Genomic DNA, 13,510 nt, shown 5'->3' on the forward strand with positions numbered 1-13,510 from the left:
CAGAGACTCAGGAGACAGCCAGTCTGAAGTAGAGTAGAGGACGTGAGGACAGAGTCCTGGACCAGGACATGGACAGGGCAGCATCAATCTGAAATCTATTTTTTCATTTTCCAGCCAGATTCAGAGTTGTAAGGTTGTTGAGAACATCCATGGTCAGCTCCATCGGGGCTGTCTGAATGCATTTAACATAAATGTCAGTATATGGGTGCTCTACGGTTGTAGCGTCGGCCCATTTGACCACGGGGATGAGAGCGACGGCCGGCTCGATACGATAACGTTTCCTGTCCATGAGAGTTAGCATGCAGCTTTAGCCGTGATGTCTAGCTCTGTGTTTCCTGCATTGTGTGAGGATGCAGGTCGTAAGCGAGAGCTGTGTTCGGGTTTTCGGCAGTAAGTCTGACTTGTTTCCGGTTGGGGTTGGCCTCCGCCAGGGTTGCACTTATTCACCAATCCTGTTGGTGATATTCACGGACAGGATATCGAGGCGTAGTCGGGGGGGAGGAGGGTTTGCTGTTCGGTGTGCAGAGGATCTCATCGCTGCTTTTTGCAGATGATGTGGTCCTGTTGGCATCATCGGTCTGCGACCTCCAGCACTCACTGGATCGGTTCGCAGCCGAGTGTGAAGCGGCCGGGATGAGGATCAGTACCTCTAAACCTGAGGCCGTGGTTCTCAGCAGGAAACCGATGGATTGCCTACTCCGGGTAGGGAATGAGTCCTTACCCCAAATGAAGGAGTTCAAGTACCTCGGGTTCTTGTTCGCCAGTGACGGGACAATGGAACGTGGGAGCCTTTCTACCAGCTACCAGCAATATATTTAACAAATATTTATCTCTTTTCAACCATTCTTGAGGCATAAGTCCAAAAAATAAAGTCTTAACTCTCCAGGGGGGAACATCTTGTAAGGCTTCATGAATCTCTCTCCAATAGTCTTCTTGTAAGGCTTCATGAATCTCTCTCCAATAGTCTTCTTGTAAGGCTTCATGAATCTCTCTCCAATAGTCTTCTTGTAAGGCTTCATGAATCTCTCTCCAATAGTCTTCTTGTAAGGCTTCATGAATCTCTCTCCAATAGTCTTCTTGTAAGGCATCATGAATCTCTGTCCAATAGTCTTCTTGTAAGGCTTCATGAATCTCTCTCCAATAGTCTTCTTGTAAGGCATCATGAATCTCTCTCCAATAGTCTTCTTGTAAGGCATCATGAATCTCTGTCCAATAGTCTTCTTGTAAGGCATCATGAATCTCTGTCCAATAGTCTTCTTGTAAGGCTTCATGAATCTCTCTCCAATAGTCTTGAATGGCAGGACAATCCCAGAAAACATGATGATGATGTGCATTCAGATTTCCACAATTTCTCCAGCAAGCTGGGGAGTTCCCATCATAGAGGGTGTAATAAAATACCTTATCAGGCTTCTCCAACTAAATTCCCTCCAGTTTTGTGAGCTGGTACATTTCCATTGATACAACCATGTTGTTGTCCATTCTTCCTCAGATATGATCATCTCTGCTTGGAGGCAGAAATCTCAAGAGACACACTATATGTCAAAACTTTGGCAAATAAAACAAGCAATGCCACGAGGAGTAAGTGAGTTGTTATTTGGCTGAACTGACTTGTAACTGTACAGTGTTGTTAACTAAATCAGACACAAAGATTTAGGACTGAGGAGGACTAAGTGGATGCGTCTGCAGCCTGAGGGCTGTGCAGTGTGTCAGGTCGAGTGGGCGTGAGCTCGGGCCGTGATGCAGGAACGTGGGTTTGTGCCTGTCGCTGCTCCATCGACTGTTTGGATCTGTGCCAGTAGGGCAGAGCGGTAGTTAACGCTATGAACTATCCATTAGTGTCCTCCTCTGTGCTGCGTGAGAGGCTCCTCTATTTCTGTTTGGCCATTGGCTCACTACTCTCGTCTCGTGACTGCTCTTTGGTGACCTGGACTCGGCCGACAGATGTAACGATGGACGGTTCTGTCAGTCAGTCTGTCAGCGTCCCTGAGCTGTGAGTCTCACATCGTAGTGTCTGGAGTGTCGCCGTGCTCGCTGTCGGAGCGTATTTCAAGAGAAGGACTTGAGAACGAGTGAGCCCGACCTTGTGTGTTTGTTTCCAGGAACATTCATACAGTATGCGGGTGGAGCTGAGGTTGAAGCGGGCCACCACTGAAGGAATTGAGGATTGCATGCAGAGTGTGTGTGTGTAGAGTGTGTGTGTGCGTGCCAAAACATGTGCTCTCATCGTCGGTTTGATATTCAGCTACATGATTCATCAGAGTCAAGACTCTTCTAACTAGGACTCTGAGTCATCAGAATAAAACTCTTGTCTCCATCTCTCCCTCCATCTTCCCTGCCCCCTCTCATCCTATTTCAATCCTTCACTTTATTCTTCTTTATGTTTTCCTGGTTCACACACACACACATGCACACACACTTTCAGTCTGTATATTTCTGTATTTAATGAGCCTGCTTTGATGTACTCCAGCTTCCTACAAGGAGAAAACACACACACACACACACACACACACACACACACACAGCATTCAGAGAGCTCTCAGCAGCCCCCAGTCTGAGATGCAGATCAGCTCCATGTTTCAAATGCTGCTGCTTTAATGTGTGGGTGAATGTATGCAGGTATGCTGTGTGTGGTTGCATGTATATTTCATCACTTCTTTTTTTACTGCACAAAGGAAGAAAATACATTATTTAATTTGTTGTTAAATGTCTTATTTGACTTTTCCTGAGTTTGTTTTACATCTGTTCTGAGGCACATCCCTAAAGGCACCGTTTTTTTTTTTGGTCAAAAGACATCAGATGTTACAGTTAAAACATTTGAACGGGATTCACTGATCTGATACTGACCTTTTTAAGTGGATTAGATTCAGTCATGACGCAATGTTAGATTAATTAAGTTACAGACAATTCACCCCACTATGTTCCACACAGGATGGAAAACCACTTCATTTTGGAGAAAAGCATTGGTGTCTGATCGGTATCTTTGGAATCCCGAGTTGAGGTATTAGAAGAGAAAAAGTCACAAGTCGCAATGCTGTTGACACTAAACTTGTTCTCCAAATTCAGCCCAGTTTCAATCGACATGTCTAGATATCTCGTGTAGTCTGTGGTTTTACCCGAATCAGACTTTCCCAAGTCAACTCTGAGGGCGTATTCACACGTGCCTTGTTTAGTTGGGTTGAATGGAACCCTGGAGCGTTCACCCTCTCGGTGCGGTTCGTTTGGGCAGGTGAGAACTCAGCAATCTCACTTTTGGCGCGCACCAAAACAAGCGAACCGAGACCTCCTTGAAGGGGTGGTATCGCTTCCAAAGCGAACTGCGCTGCGGTTCGGTACGCTTCATTTGTGGTGAGAACATGATCTGACCTCGATCCGGCCCAACTGGAGAAAGTGTTGCGCCTTTTTGGATTAAACCAGCTCCGGTAGTGAGCAACGCTGTACACGTCAACACCAGACACCAGACACCATTACTATAATTGACCCTACGCTCGCCCTCGCTATTCACATCAGTACTAAACAGGTGTAACATCAGGCTGTGTTGAAGACCACGGGCATACATGATGGATCTTCGGACATATTTTCGGCCGATGAGCATGTCACAGTTTAGGAGGGTTGAATGCACGCCTCCTCCTCCTCTGTCCTCCGTATGTCTTGATATGCGCCTTCGGCGACTCCAGTGCATGAACACATTGTTTTCCAGTCGCCTCATTTTCAAACTGTATCGTTGCCCTAAGTGAAAAAGTTCTACGATGTAAAAAAAGATGACCAGGGCCAAGATGCAGATGAACGGCACTCCTTGCTCGCTCACCTGGTAGCGGCATGGAGGGAGACGGGCGCCGGTTTGCGTGAGCTGCCGCAGAGCCGGATGAGGATGGGAAAAAGTTTCACTTTAAGGGCATTGCGTAACCAGGCATTAACAATCCACTTTCCCCGTGCACATTTGTTTTTCATTGAGAGATGACTTCCCGTTTCCTGTCATGATGTCATTGTGCACGCAGCATCAGCCTCAGGTATCCAGCTGCCCAGCAGGCAGAGGCCAGGCAAAGTATCAAGGGAGTAAAGTAAAAAACAGAAGACAAATTCAACTAACGTTAGTGTAACGTAATTTTGAAAATGTTTTTCCGGATGTTTTCATGCATGAAAAGACCCAAAATGAACACTAAGCTGTGATACTTTTTTCTAAATGATTTAACAGCGTTTGTATAGGAATGATTCTGTCCCAAGCTGTTTGATCACTGTAAGCGGTTGATCGCTGAAACCGTGATCAGATGAGAGCGACGGCCAGCTCGACCGCCACGTTACCGTGATACGATAACGTTTCCTGTCCATGACAGAGTTAGCATGTAGCTTTATCCGTGATGTCTAGCTCTGCTTTTCCTGTCAATGTGTGAAACCCAAAGTGTTTCCATCCTTTACTGGATGCGTAGTGTTTACCACGCTGGATTTAACATGTGAGGGTGCAGCTCGTATCCACTCGTTTCGGCTCGCTGTGGTTTGTTTTGGTTGACGGATACAGAATGGGTATGACGTCACGTTACTCAGACTACAACAATAAAAGCGGTAACTTCCTTCTACCTCCACAGAGACTCAAATGAGGCAAATATATCGATTCTGGCATTAAAAAATATTTCAAAATCCTTCAAAATCTTTTCCCCTGTTGTTTTCTAATTATACCAGCGTCTGGTCGTGTAGTTTGAGTTACGTATAAATCCTCTAGTCTGTATTTATGTTACTGAAGAGAGATCAGCCTGTTAACCCCTCCCTGCTCCGACAGGCCGGATTAGCATCGTGTCATCGTAGCGGGCGTCTGCGTAGGTCAGATTATAATTGATTAACCAGATTAGCGACTGTCCGTGAGCGAGTCGGGACTCAGAAGAGATCGGACTGAGCGATCAGATAGATTCAGGGCGTGTTGGGCTAAATGGGCCGGATGATGCTTAATGTTGTGGAACTATTGTAATGGTTATGATAATGATAATGGCTTCTGAATAGGCCCTTCTGCTTGATCTGACAGAGGGTCGGCTCTTACACGAATATTGTATCGGAGCCCTGATTTTCTTGTGTGTGTGTGTTTGTCTTTGTGTGTGTGTGTTTGTCTTTGTGTGTTTGTGTTTGTGTACTATTGATTAAACTGTAAATGTTCAGCCATTAAGCTGCTGCTGCTTCTAAGCTGTTTTTCTTTCGTGTAGTCGTTGGTTCGGGCAGTTTATGGCTTTCAGGCTCCATCTCTCTCCTTATTGTTTTTACCCAGCCAGACAAACAATGTTCCACTCACTCAGTGTGTTCGATGGCTGCATTCACACCAGCGTCGATGACTGTGGAAGCTAATCAATATCACTAATCGTTTGCATGTAACTGATAGCCGACGCATTGATTTGCCACTTGACGCCGTCGTCTATGTCACATAAAAGTGGTGAACATCATCTGAAAGCTGGAACCTGGAGATTAATCTGAGATGCAGCTCAGCACTGTGTGTCAAGTTGTTCTAATCATTAATCAGAAATAAATAGTGAAAGTGTATAAAGGTTTAGATAGAACATTATGATAGAAGTAAATGATGTCCATCTCCATGCTCTATTATGTCTCATAAGTTGTTGCAGCAATTTTTGGGTTGATAGCATTTGTTACACAGATTTTGATCAATTATCCTCCAAAATACCACATTAAGACACCAAGACCTCGAGGAACACCAGAGAAGAAGACATGCTGTGATTTGGGAACAAAAACTTTTGACATTTGGAGATTTCTGCAAGAATTTTTGGCGATTGGATGGCGAGCACTTCTGTTCAGAAACCCCCTTATTGTCAATCTAGCTAGGAAAGCCATCCATCCTCTGAATGCTCTAGGTCTCTAGTTTGATCCATCCATCCTCTGAATGCTCTAGGTCTCTAGTCTGATCCATCCATCCTCTGAATGCTCTAGGTCTCTAGTCTGATCCATCCATCCTCTGAATGCTCTAGGTCTCTAGTCTGATCCATCCATCCTCTGAATGCTCTAGGTCTCTAGTTTGATCAGTCCATCCTCTGAATGCTCTAGGTCTCTAGTTTGGTCCATCCATCCTCTGAATGCTCTAGGTCTCTAGTCTGATCCATCCATCCTCTGAATGCTCTAGGTCTCTAGTCTGATCCATCCATCCTCTGAATGCTCTAGGTCTCTAGTCTGATCCATCCATCCTCTGAATGCTCTAGGTCTCTAGTTTGATCCATCCATCCTCTGAATGCTCTAGGTCTCTAGTTTGATCCATCCATCCTCTGAATGCTCTAGGTCTCTAGTCTGATCCATCCATCCTCTGAATGCTCTAGGTCTCTAGTTTGATCCATCCATCCTCTGAATGCTCTAGGTCTCTAGTCTGATCCATCCATCCTCTGAATGCTCTAGGTCTGTAGTTTGTGGCTGTAAAGTTTCATGAGGCTGTGATTATCCTAGAGGTCACCACAGATCATTTTATAGAGTGAGGTCAATGAAATGTCTCCTATGGGGGCTAACATCATCACACATGAATACAGTTGGGGTCTTTGGATCCACCAGAGTCTCAGCTTTACAGTGAGACCCAATTTATGTAATTCAAGACTGTTTAGGGACCCCAGGATGCAGAAATATTAAAATACACAGTACCTGGATTCGGTTTTCTAGTTTAATATGATGCCAGTATCTTCCCTCTAGCTTTAAAACTGAAAACCTAAAAATTGCAAGTTGCATTAATGTGTTCAAGAAATTAGTGGCGTTAAAATTAATTTGCGTTATTAACTTTGACAGCCTTTATAGTGATAACTGTTAAGCGAGAAAGACAAATATTGCCCATCGTTCGAAAAAAAACAAACATGTAGATATGAACCCAAACCCTAAATATAACTCATCATGTCTCTTCAGGCGTTAGTCCAAAAGGCTCGTTACTATGGGGTTTGGCAGGAGAAGATATCCATGTGTGTGTGTGTGTGTGTGTGTGTGTGTGTTCATCCTTGAAGCGTAGTTACATAATAGGGTGGAAAGACAGAGCAGGTTACATAAGGCTACCCCTATAGAGTATACTGGAGTGTTCCAGGGAACCTCAGTGTGTGTGATGGAGCCCGACGGAGGGAACACGAGGTCACGCTGAAACAGCTGTTGGAGCATTTCTCTCTAATTACCAAAATGTCCGCCCTCGTGACGCCCGAGCAGCGTTTGTTAGATTATCGCTCTCTCTGTCTTCATCGCTTCCCCTCCTCGCCGCCGTCACTCCCGTCGTCCTCTACGTTTCTCCTCACCTTCCTCTCCCCTCTTCTCGTCCATCACTCCTTCCACCGCTCTCTCTCTCTCTTTCATCCCCTTCGTCTGACCCCTCCTCCACTATTTGTCTGTAAGAAGAGAGGAGGGGAGGAGATGAGAGGAGCGGTCCAGCAGGGCTCATGTTTAATTGGACGAGCAGTAATGAGATTAAAAACCATCCATGTGGGCACGCATGTGTTTGAAAGAGAGTGTATAAAATGTTTTATTATTTGCACAGCCAAACATCTGATATGTTTTGGGTACCGGCTACATCCACATGTTAATAGATGAGCTGTATGTGTTTAATTATAAAAGCTGTATTTTCAGCAGCAGGACAGAGGCTACAAACTGAAAGTGAAGGGTCTGCTCCGTACGGAGTCTCAGCTCAGAGTAGCAGGAGACAGATTTCAAACACACGGGATGAGAGAGAGTTGACGGACCAAGAGATGGCGGAGGATTTGGTGTCAAAGTGAAAAGCAAAAGCACCTATGTGGCAATATTTCAGATTTAAACCCGGTGCTATAAGGGAACCTTAACGTTAATGAGGTAAACGGCGCGAGGAGGACTGAGCGATCACAGCCGGTGTGCGTGGCGCCGGGTGGAAACCTGCGTCCCCGCAGCGAAAGCTCTACCGGAGAGGTCAGACACACCGCCACCCGACGGTAAAGACCAAAGTAAGCGCGCTACACATAATGACCGTCATCTTTTCTTGTAAAATGTCCGCTGTATTCAGTAACACCAGTGGGAAAACTTCCTCACCGTCACATCCCTAGAGGACAGGAAGAAAACACTAACACCCCACCACCGCCACCGCATTTACATCCGTGGTGCAGGCTTCAAATCGAGTCATTCCGCCTTTTCCTTGAAGTCTACTTATTATCTGCAGCATGAATCAAAGGGAAAAGGAAAAGTCACAACAAACTTGTGTATGAAAATGTTATTCTAGTTTTGTCCAACCAACAGTCCAAAACACAAAGATCTTCAGTTTGTTCCTATGTAACAGCTGGGACACATTGGACACATGAGAAGCACAAATTAAAACATTTTCACTGTGGTCAAAATGCGGTTTGCTCTCCCGCTCGCCGCACACGAGGGGAGCAACACTGACGAGTTACATTCATTAAAGAAAGTTGATTTAATAAAAAAAGACGAACACATTTAATCCGATGAATCTCTTTATTCAAACTGAGGATTTTGTTCAAGGATTCTTTATTTTATTTTTTTTAGTGTGATGACGTCATAAAATATGACGACAGACATTCGAAGCTTCAAAAACCTCAATAGAGGCTTTTAATGTAAGTGTCGGTACAGCACTAAAAATGTACTACATGCACATTTGGATGTCAATCGAACTGCGAGTCTACCCGGGTAAAGGTACGATTGATAACATTCAGCCGCTAGCTGTCACATTCTCCCTCCCCCGTTCCATTGCATTTACTTCACAACAAGTGGTTGCCAGGCTTTTACCGTCAAACTCAGCCAGTTTTTTCCACACTAACTGGCAACTTGATCGCTGATGATGCAGAGATACCAACATTGTTTTACTACAATTCTTGTTAGAAGTGGGAACCAAACGTCAGATATCATCCTCAGAAATAAACAAAATGCTCATTTTGGACTGAATAATGCACAATTTAGAAAAGCCATACTTTATTTGGCACTTTTCGTAAAGGCTCTGTGGATGTATTATTGTTTTTTTTGTTTTTTTATATTTGTCTACATAAAAATGTTATCAATAAGACCTTTAAATAAAAGTTAAATATAAAAGAATAAAAACTGTAAAACAATTTTAAAGACTCTGCACATCTGCACAGGTGTTTTCACTGATATCAGCGGATGAGACCGCACCATTTGAATGATGATGATGATGATGATGATGGTGTAATTTGTCCCGCCCCATCAGGTGTAACAAAGCTAACAGGAGAGTGAGAGAGATGTCAATCAAACGCTGTGTGTTCACCCCCACACAGACCTGAAAGGAGGTCTAATCAGCCAGAATCGGAGAGCTGTGTGGGTGGACCAGAGGTGTGCACGGCACCACAGTTAAAGACTTTTCTGATATTTGTACACAAAACATGGTTAGCGTCAGGACACTGTGTGCATACTGAAGCAGTCCTGTTAGTCCCTCCCTCTTCCCCGTGGTTGGTCAACTTCTTTCCGCATCATTCAGTCAGTCGCTTTGATGAGCCGTCTACCTGGAAATAGCATCAGTCCCAGCAGGACGCCGCCACAGAGAGCTGCACATCTTTCAACGTCTTGTCTGCTGCTGTTCTGTTTCTCACTGTTTTCCACCAATGTTGTTTTTATAACGCCGTAAAGGGATCGCTGCTTTAAATCTGAGATGGTCTTGTTGACACTGTCTTTGCATAAACATTGATAGCGAGGCTCTCAGAAGACTGCAGCCATTCTGAAAAAACCTTTACTAACAAAGCCTTGAATATCTTGTACGATATCTGACACTCTTCGATAAACTCAGCAGTAAAGGCTCAAAGTCAGAGATTTCATGGTCACCTGCAGTATTTCCAGCTGAATCAAAGTAGTGGGCATGATCAGTCAGCCTTTCAGTCTGGATTTAAAAGATGTACGGTATAAAATGATGGCGTATAGTTTCATTTTGCTGCTCAGAAAGTTCTCAAACACGCCGTCAAACTGAAGGGATCGGCCACTTTTTGCCTCTTTCTGCTCACTCCAGTTATACATGTCAAACTTTCTACAAATGTGAGGCTGACTGGACGCCCCTTGAGGTTTCTGCTAGCCATTAATGACTCCACTGTTGTGTGTTTTGCATCAGGTCAACCAGGAGAACGTGGTGAAGGTGGGCCACAGACAGGTGGTCAACATGATCCGCCAGGGAGGCAACCGGCTCCTGATCAAGGTGGTGACGGTGAGCCGGAATCTGGACCCCGACGACACGGCACGCAAAAAAGGTACAACAACCTGTAGAGTCTGCTCTTCAGAGTGAAAGAGAAGTGGTCGATATTGTTCAAAACTGGGGTGAAAATTACCGACGGTGACGTTCAAATCATACATGGATTAGAAAATGAAATAATAATGAAGAGCTCCAGCTGTGGAGCAGCAGGACACAGCTGTACACCTTGTGAAAAACCTTCATGCTGTATGGATCTGCTACCCGTCGTACCTTCCCGTATTAAAACACCACAGACTGCAGTAAAGCAGCATGCTGACTAATGATGTGTTATGTAATAATATCCCTCGGAGGCAGCGAGGAATCGGACTCACTCCGTGTTCACAATGCAAACAACACAAATAACACAGAAGCACAAGTTCTTATATTTCCTATAAAGCTGCCGGCTGTCAAAATGTTTTAGTAAGCAGCATAACTATAGCTTGTTAGATTATCAGAACTAAACCATTTGACAAAACTTACCTTATATTTCACTGCCCATCAACACTAACACTTAAAGGGAGACTACTGTACGTAACTTTCACTGAACAGCAGCCACAATTGACAAATATGATACGATATTCAATTCTAAAAAGTATTGTAACAGTAGCAGAAGTGATGTCCAGAGTATCGATCCGATACCAGCGTGATAAATATAATATCTTCTATCTCCTTGGTGGAATTTATCTCATCGTTGTTATGTGGTTTCAAATGTCTGCTGCCGCAGTTCATTCTTTTATTTTTCCCCTTTGCTTTGGTGAAGTTGTCGAGCTCTTTCACGTTTTTGCGTCTTCAAATGTTTTATAAGATTGCCGAACATATCGCCGTTTTACTTGTTGGATTTTCCACTCTGAAATATCGCCATATTGCTGACATTCTCCTCGCTCTGACTACCGTTATCGTTACACTCTCCACTAGCACCACACCGTTGTTGTTTGATATCGTCACGTGACAAACTACCTGCGATCAGTTCTTCTTCGCTGAGAAGAGCGGCGAAGAAGAACTGATTTCCGGTTAAACAAGTTGATCTTTTTCTGGGTTAATAATATTAATGGTATTTTATCGGTGCATAGGCTTTCTTTCTAAGAACTATAACTGACAGAACACACCCACATTTTTATAACTTTTCTTTAACGTAAAATTCAATTGCATGTTCATGCAGGCAACAACAGCTGTCAGTGTGTCAGTGTGCTGACTTGACTATGACTTGCCCCAAACTGCATGTGATTATCATAAAGTGGGCATGTCTGTAAAGGGGAGACTCGTGGGTACCCATAGAACCCATTTACATTCACTGATCTGGAGGTCAGAGGTCAAGGGACCCCTTTAAAAACGGCCATGCCAGTTTTTCCTCGCCAAAATTTAGCGTAAGTTTGGAGCGTAAGTTGCGTTAATGCTTTAAAGAAATTAGTATTGTTCAAAATGTGGGTAATTATCATGTTAACTTTGACAGCCGTAATTATCGTTCATAAACACAATCCATGAGAAAATGTGATGCCATTCTATGTCTGAATAAAACAAAATGACATGTATGTATTGTAGTCACATGACTCTCTGTGTCCCTCAGCTCCTCCTCCACCAAAGAGAGCCCCCACCACGGCCCTGTCCATGCGCTCCAAGTCGATGACCTCTGAACTGGAGGAACTCGGTAAGAACATCCCGGTTTGACTTTTACTCATGATGTCATCAGGAAGTCTGTGTCTAACAACAGCACCTCTCTCCCTTTTCTTATTCTCACTGATTGGTTCATCTCTCTATAGTGGATAAAGGTAAGCAGTTAATGCTGCATAACCTCTTGCCTTCCATTTTGCTTAACTGCAACATCCATCGGCTCACAGCGGCTGAATGAAGCTGTCGTTCAGGCTAACGCTTTTTGAGTTTCCATCGTTCGATCATTTTGCTTTGCCTCTTAAAAAAAGAAGCTTTTCCTCCCTCCTCATCTCCTGCTCTCTGTTGCTGTCATGCATGAAGGACTCTAGCTTCTGAAGACCGCCGCACCCATGAGCTGTCAAATACATGACATCAGTATGATCTCTGTGGTTTTTATATGTGTGTGTGTGTGGTGTGTACCACCTCTCAGGACCCTCTGTGTGTGTTGCATTAAAAGTGCTGCGCTGTCATAATACCTTCTGACAGACAGGCCAGTCAGCGTTTCTGAGACACATGAGCAGAAGGAGACACAGGAGGCCTGACAGGGGAAGGAAGGAAAGAAGGAAGGGAAGGGAACGAGGGAAGGAGGGCAGGAGGTGTGAAGGCAGCATGAGTTCAAATTGCGCTGGATTATATACTTGTATCATTTTTCTTTGAATCCGGGTATGGCGAAGTCTGCCACTACCAATAAAAAATACTTTATATTGCAATAATATACTGTATATACATTAGGTTTTTTTTTTGTTGTTTTTTTATTATTATTTTCAGCTATTACAGAAAAAAATTGAACCACAAACAGGATTTAATTTCATGAAAATCTGAAGGATTATAACTTTAACAGAGGAGGTCTTTGTGTCAGGGGATCTCGTTTATAAAACACTACGAAAAAACTCAAATTCAGCCCAGTCGCCAGAAAAAATGTTTGCATTGGACCTTTCTGCAAACAACAGATACGTTGAATGGCGACTTTTCTGTACCCAAAATATGTTTATTATATACGTTTCATATCAGCCTCGTATCATGCTTGCAGAAACGCACAATGCCACGGGGTTAATGTTGTGAAACGTAACATAACAACGTGACAAGGGTGACAAGGTGACGTGACAAGGTGACGTGACAAGGTGACGTGACAAGGTGACGTGACAAGGTGACGTGACAAGGTGACGTGACAAGGTGACATCAAAATGTGACGTCAAAATGTGACGTAACAACGTAACAGGACAACGTAACAGGACAACGTAACAGGACAACGTAACGCAACAACTGTAACAACGCAACAAAACCACTATAGTTAGGTTTCAAAAATCCTAAAGTGGTGTTTATTTGTGGAGATTATCTTGCAGAACAAAACGTGTCAGTATCATAAACGTGTGTTTGCCACAGAGCTTATTTTTTAATGGAACAATCCCAGTGGCTTTTTGTAGAGGGAACCGGGGCGATGCTAACTTCCTGGTTGGCCTACAAAAATCCGTCATCCCTGGAGCACTCTATAGCAGCTTGTGATTTACACGTATCGAGCGATCATTAGTTACTGCAGCTTTGTGTGGTAAAGGTGTGGCAAAGAGCAGGCAGAGAGATGAAAGGTGAATGAATAAATAAATGACAGGAGAGGGAGTCGACTCATATCGCAGGAAATTGCTGACAGAAAAAAATACCTCTGGTCAGCGTGTTTCTTCTGGAGCTGCTTATTTGACACATTTCATTCTTATATAC

The 13,510-nt window shown here is 43.9% G+C and overlaps 1 protein-coding gene across 3 annotated transcripts in view; it reads left to right on the top strand.

The window, feature by feature from the left end:
• LOC141781527 (SH3 and multiple ankyrin repeat domains protein 2-like) overlaps positions 1-13,510 on the top strand; it is a 231,139-nt gene that overhangs the window by 189,179 nt on the left and 28,450 nt on the right. For all 3 annotated transcript variants that reach the window (XM_074657353.1, XM_074657358.1, XM_074657364.1), the window contains 2 exons: positions 10,034-10,169; positions 11,715-11,795. In XM_074657353.1, coding sequence (XP_074513454.1) covers positions 10,034-10,169; positions 11,715-11,795 — 217 coding nt within the window. The remainder of the gene's footprint in view (positions 1-10,033; positions 10,170-11,714; positions 11,796-13,510) is intronic.

Source organism: Sebastes fasciatus, chromosome 2 (genome assembly GCF_043250625.1).
Source record: "Sebastes fasciatus isolate fSebFas1 chromosome 2, fSebFas1.pri, whole genome shotgun sequence".
NCBI classification, from domain to species: Eukaryota; Metazoa; Chordata; class Actinopteri; order Perciformes; family Sebastidae; genus Sebastes; species Sebastes fasciatus.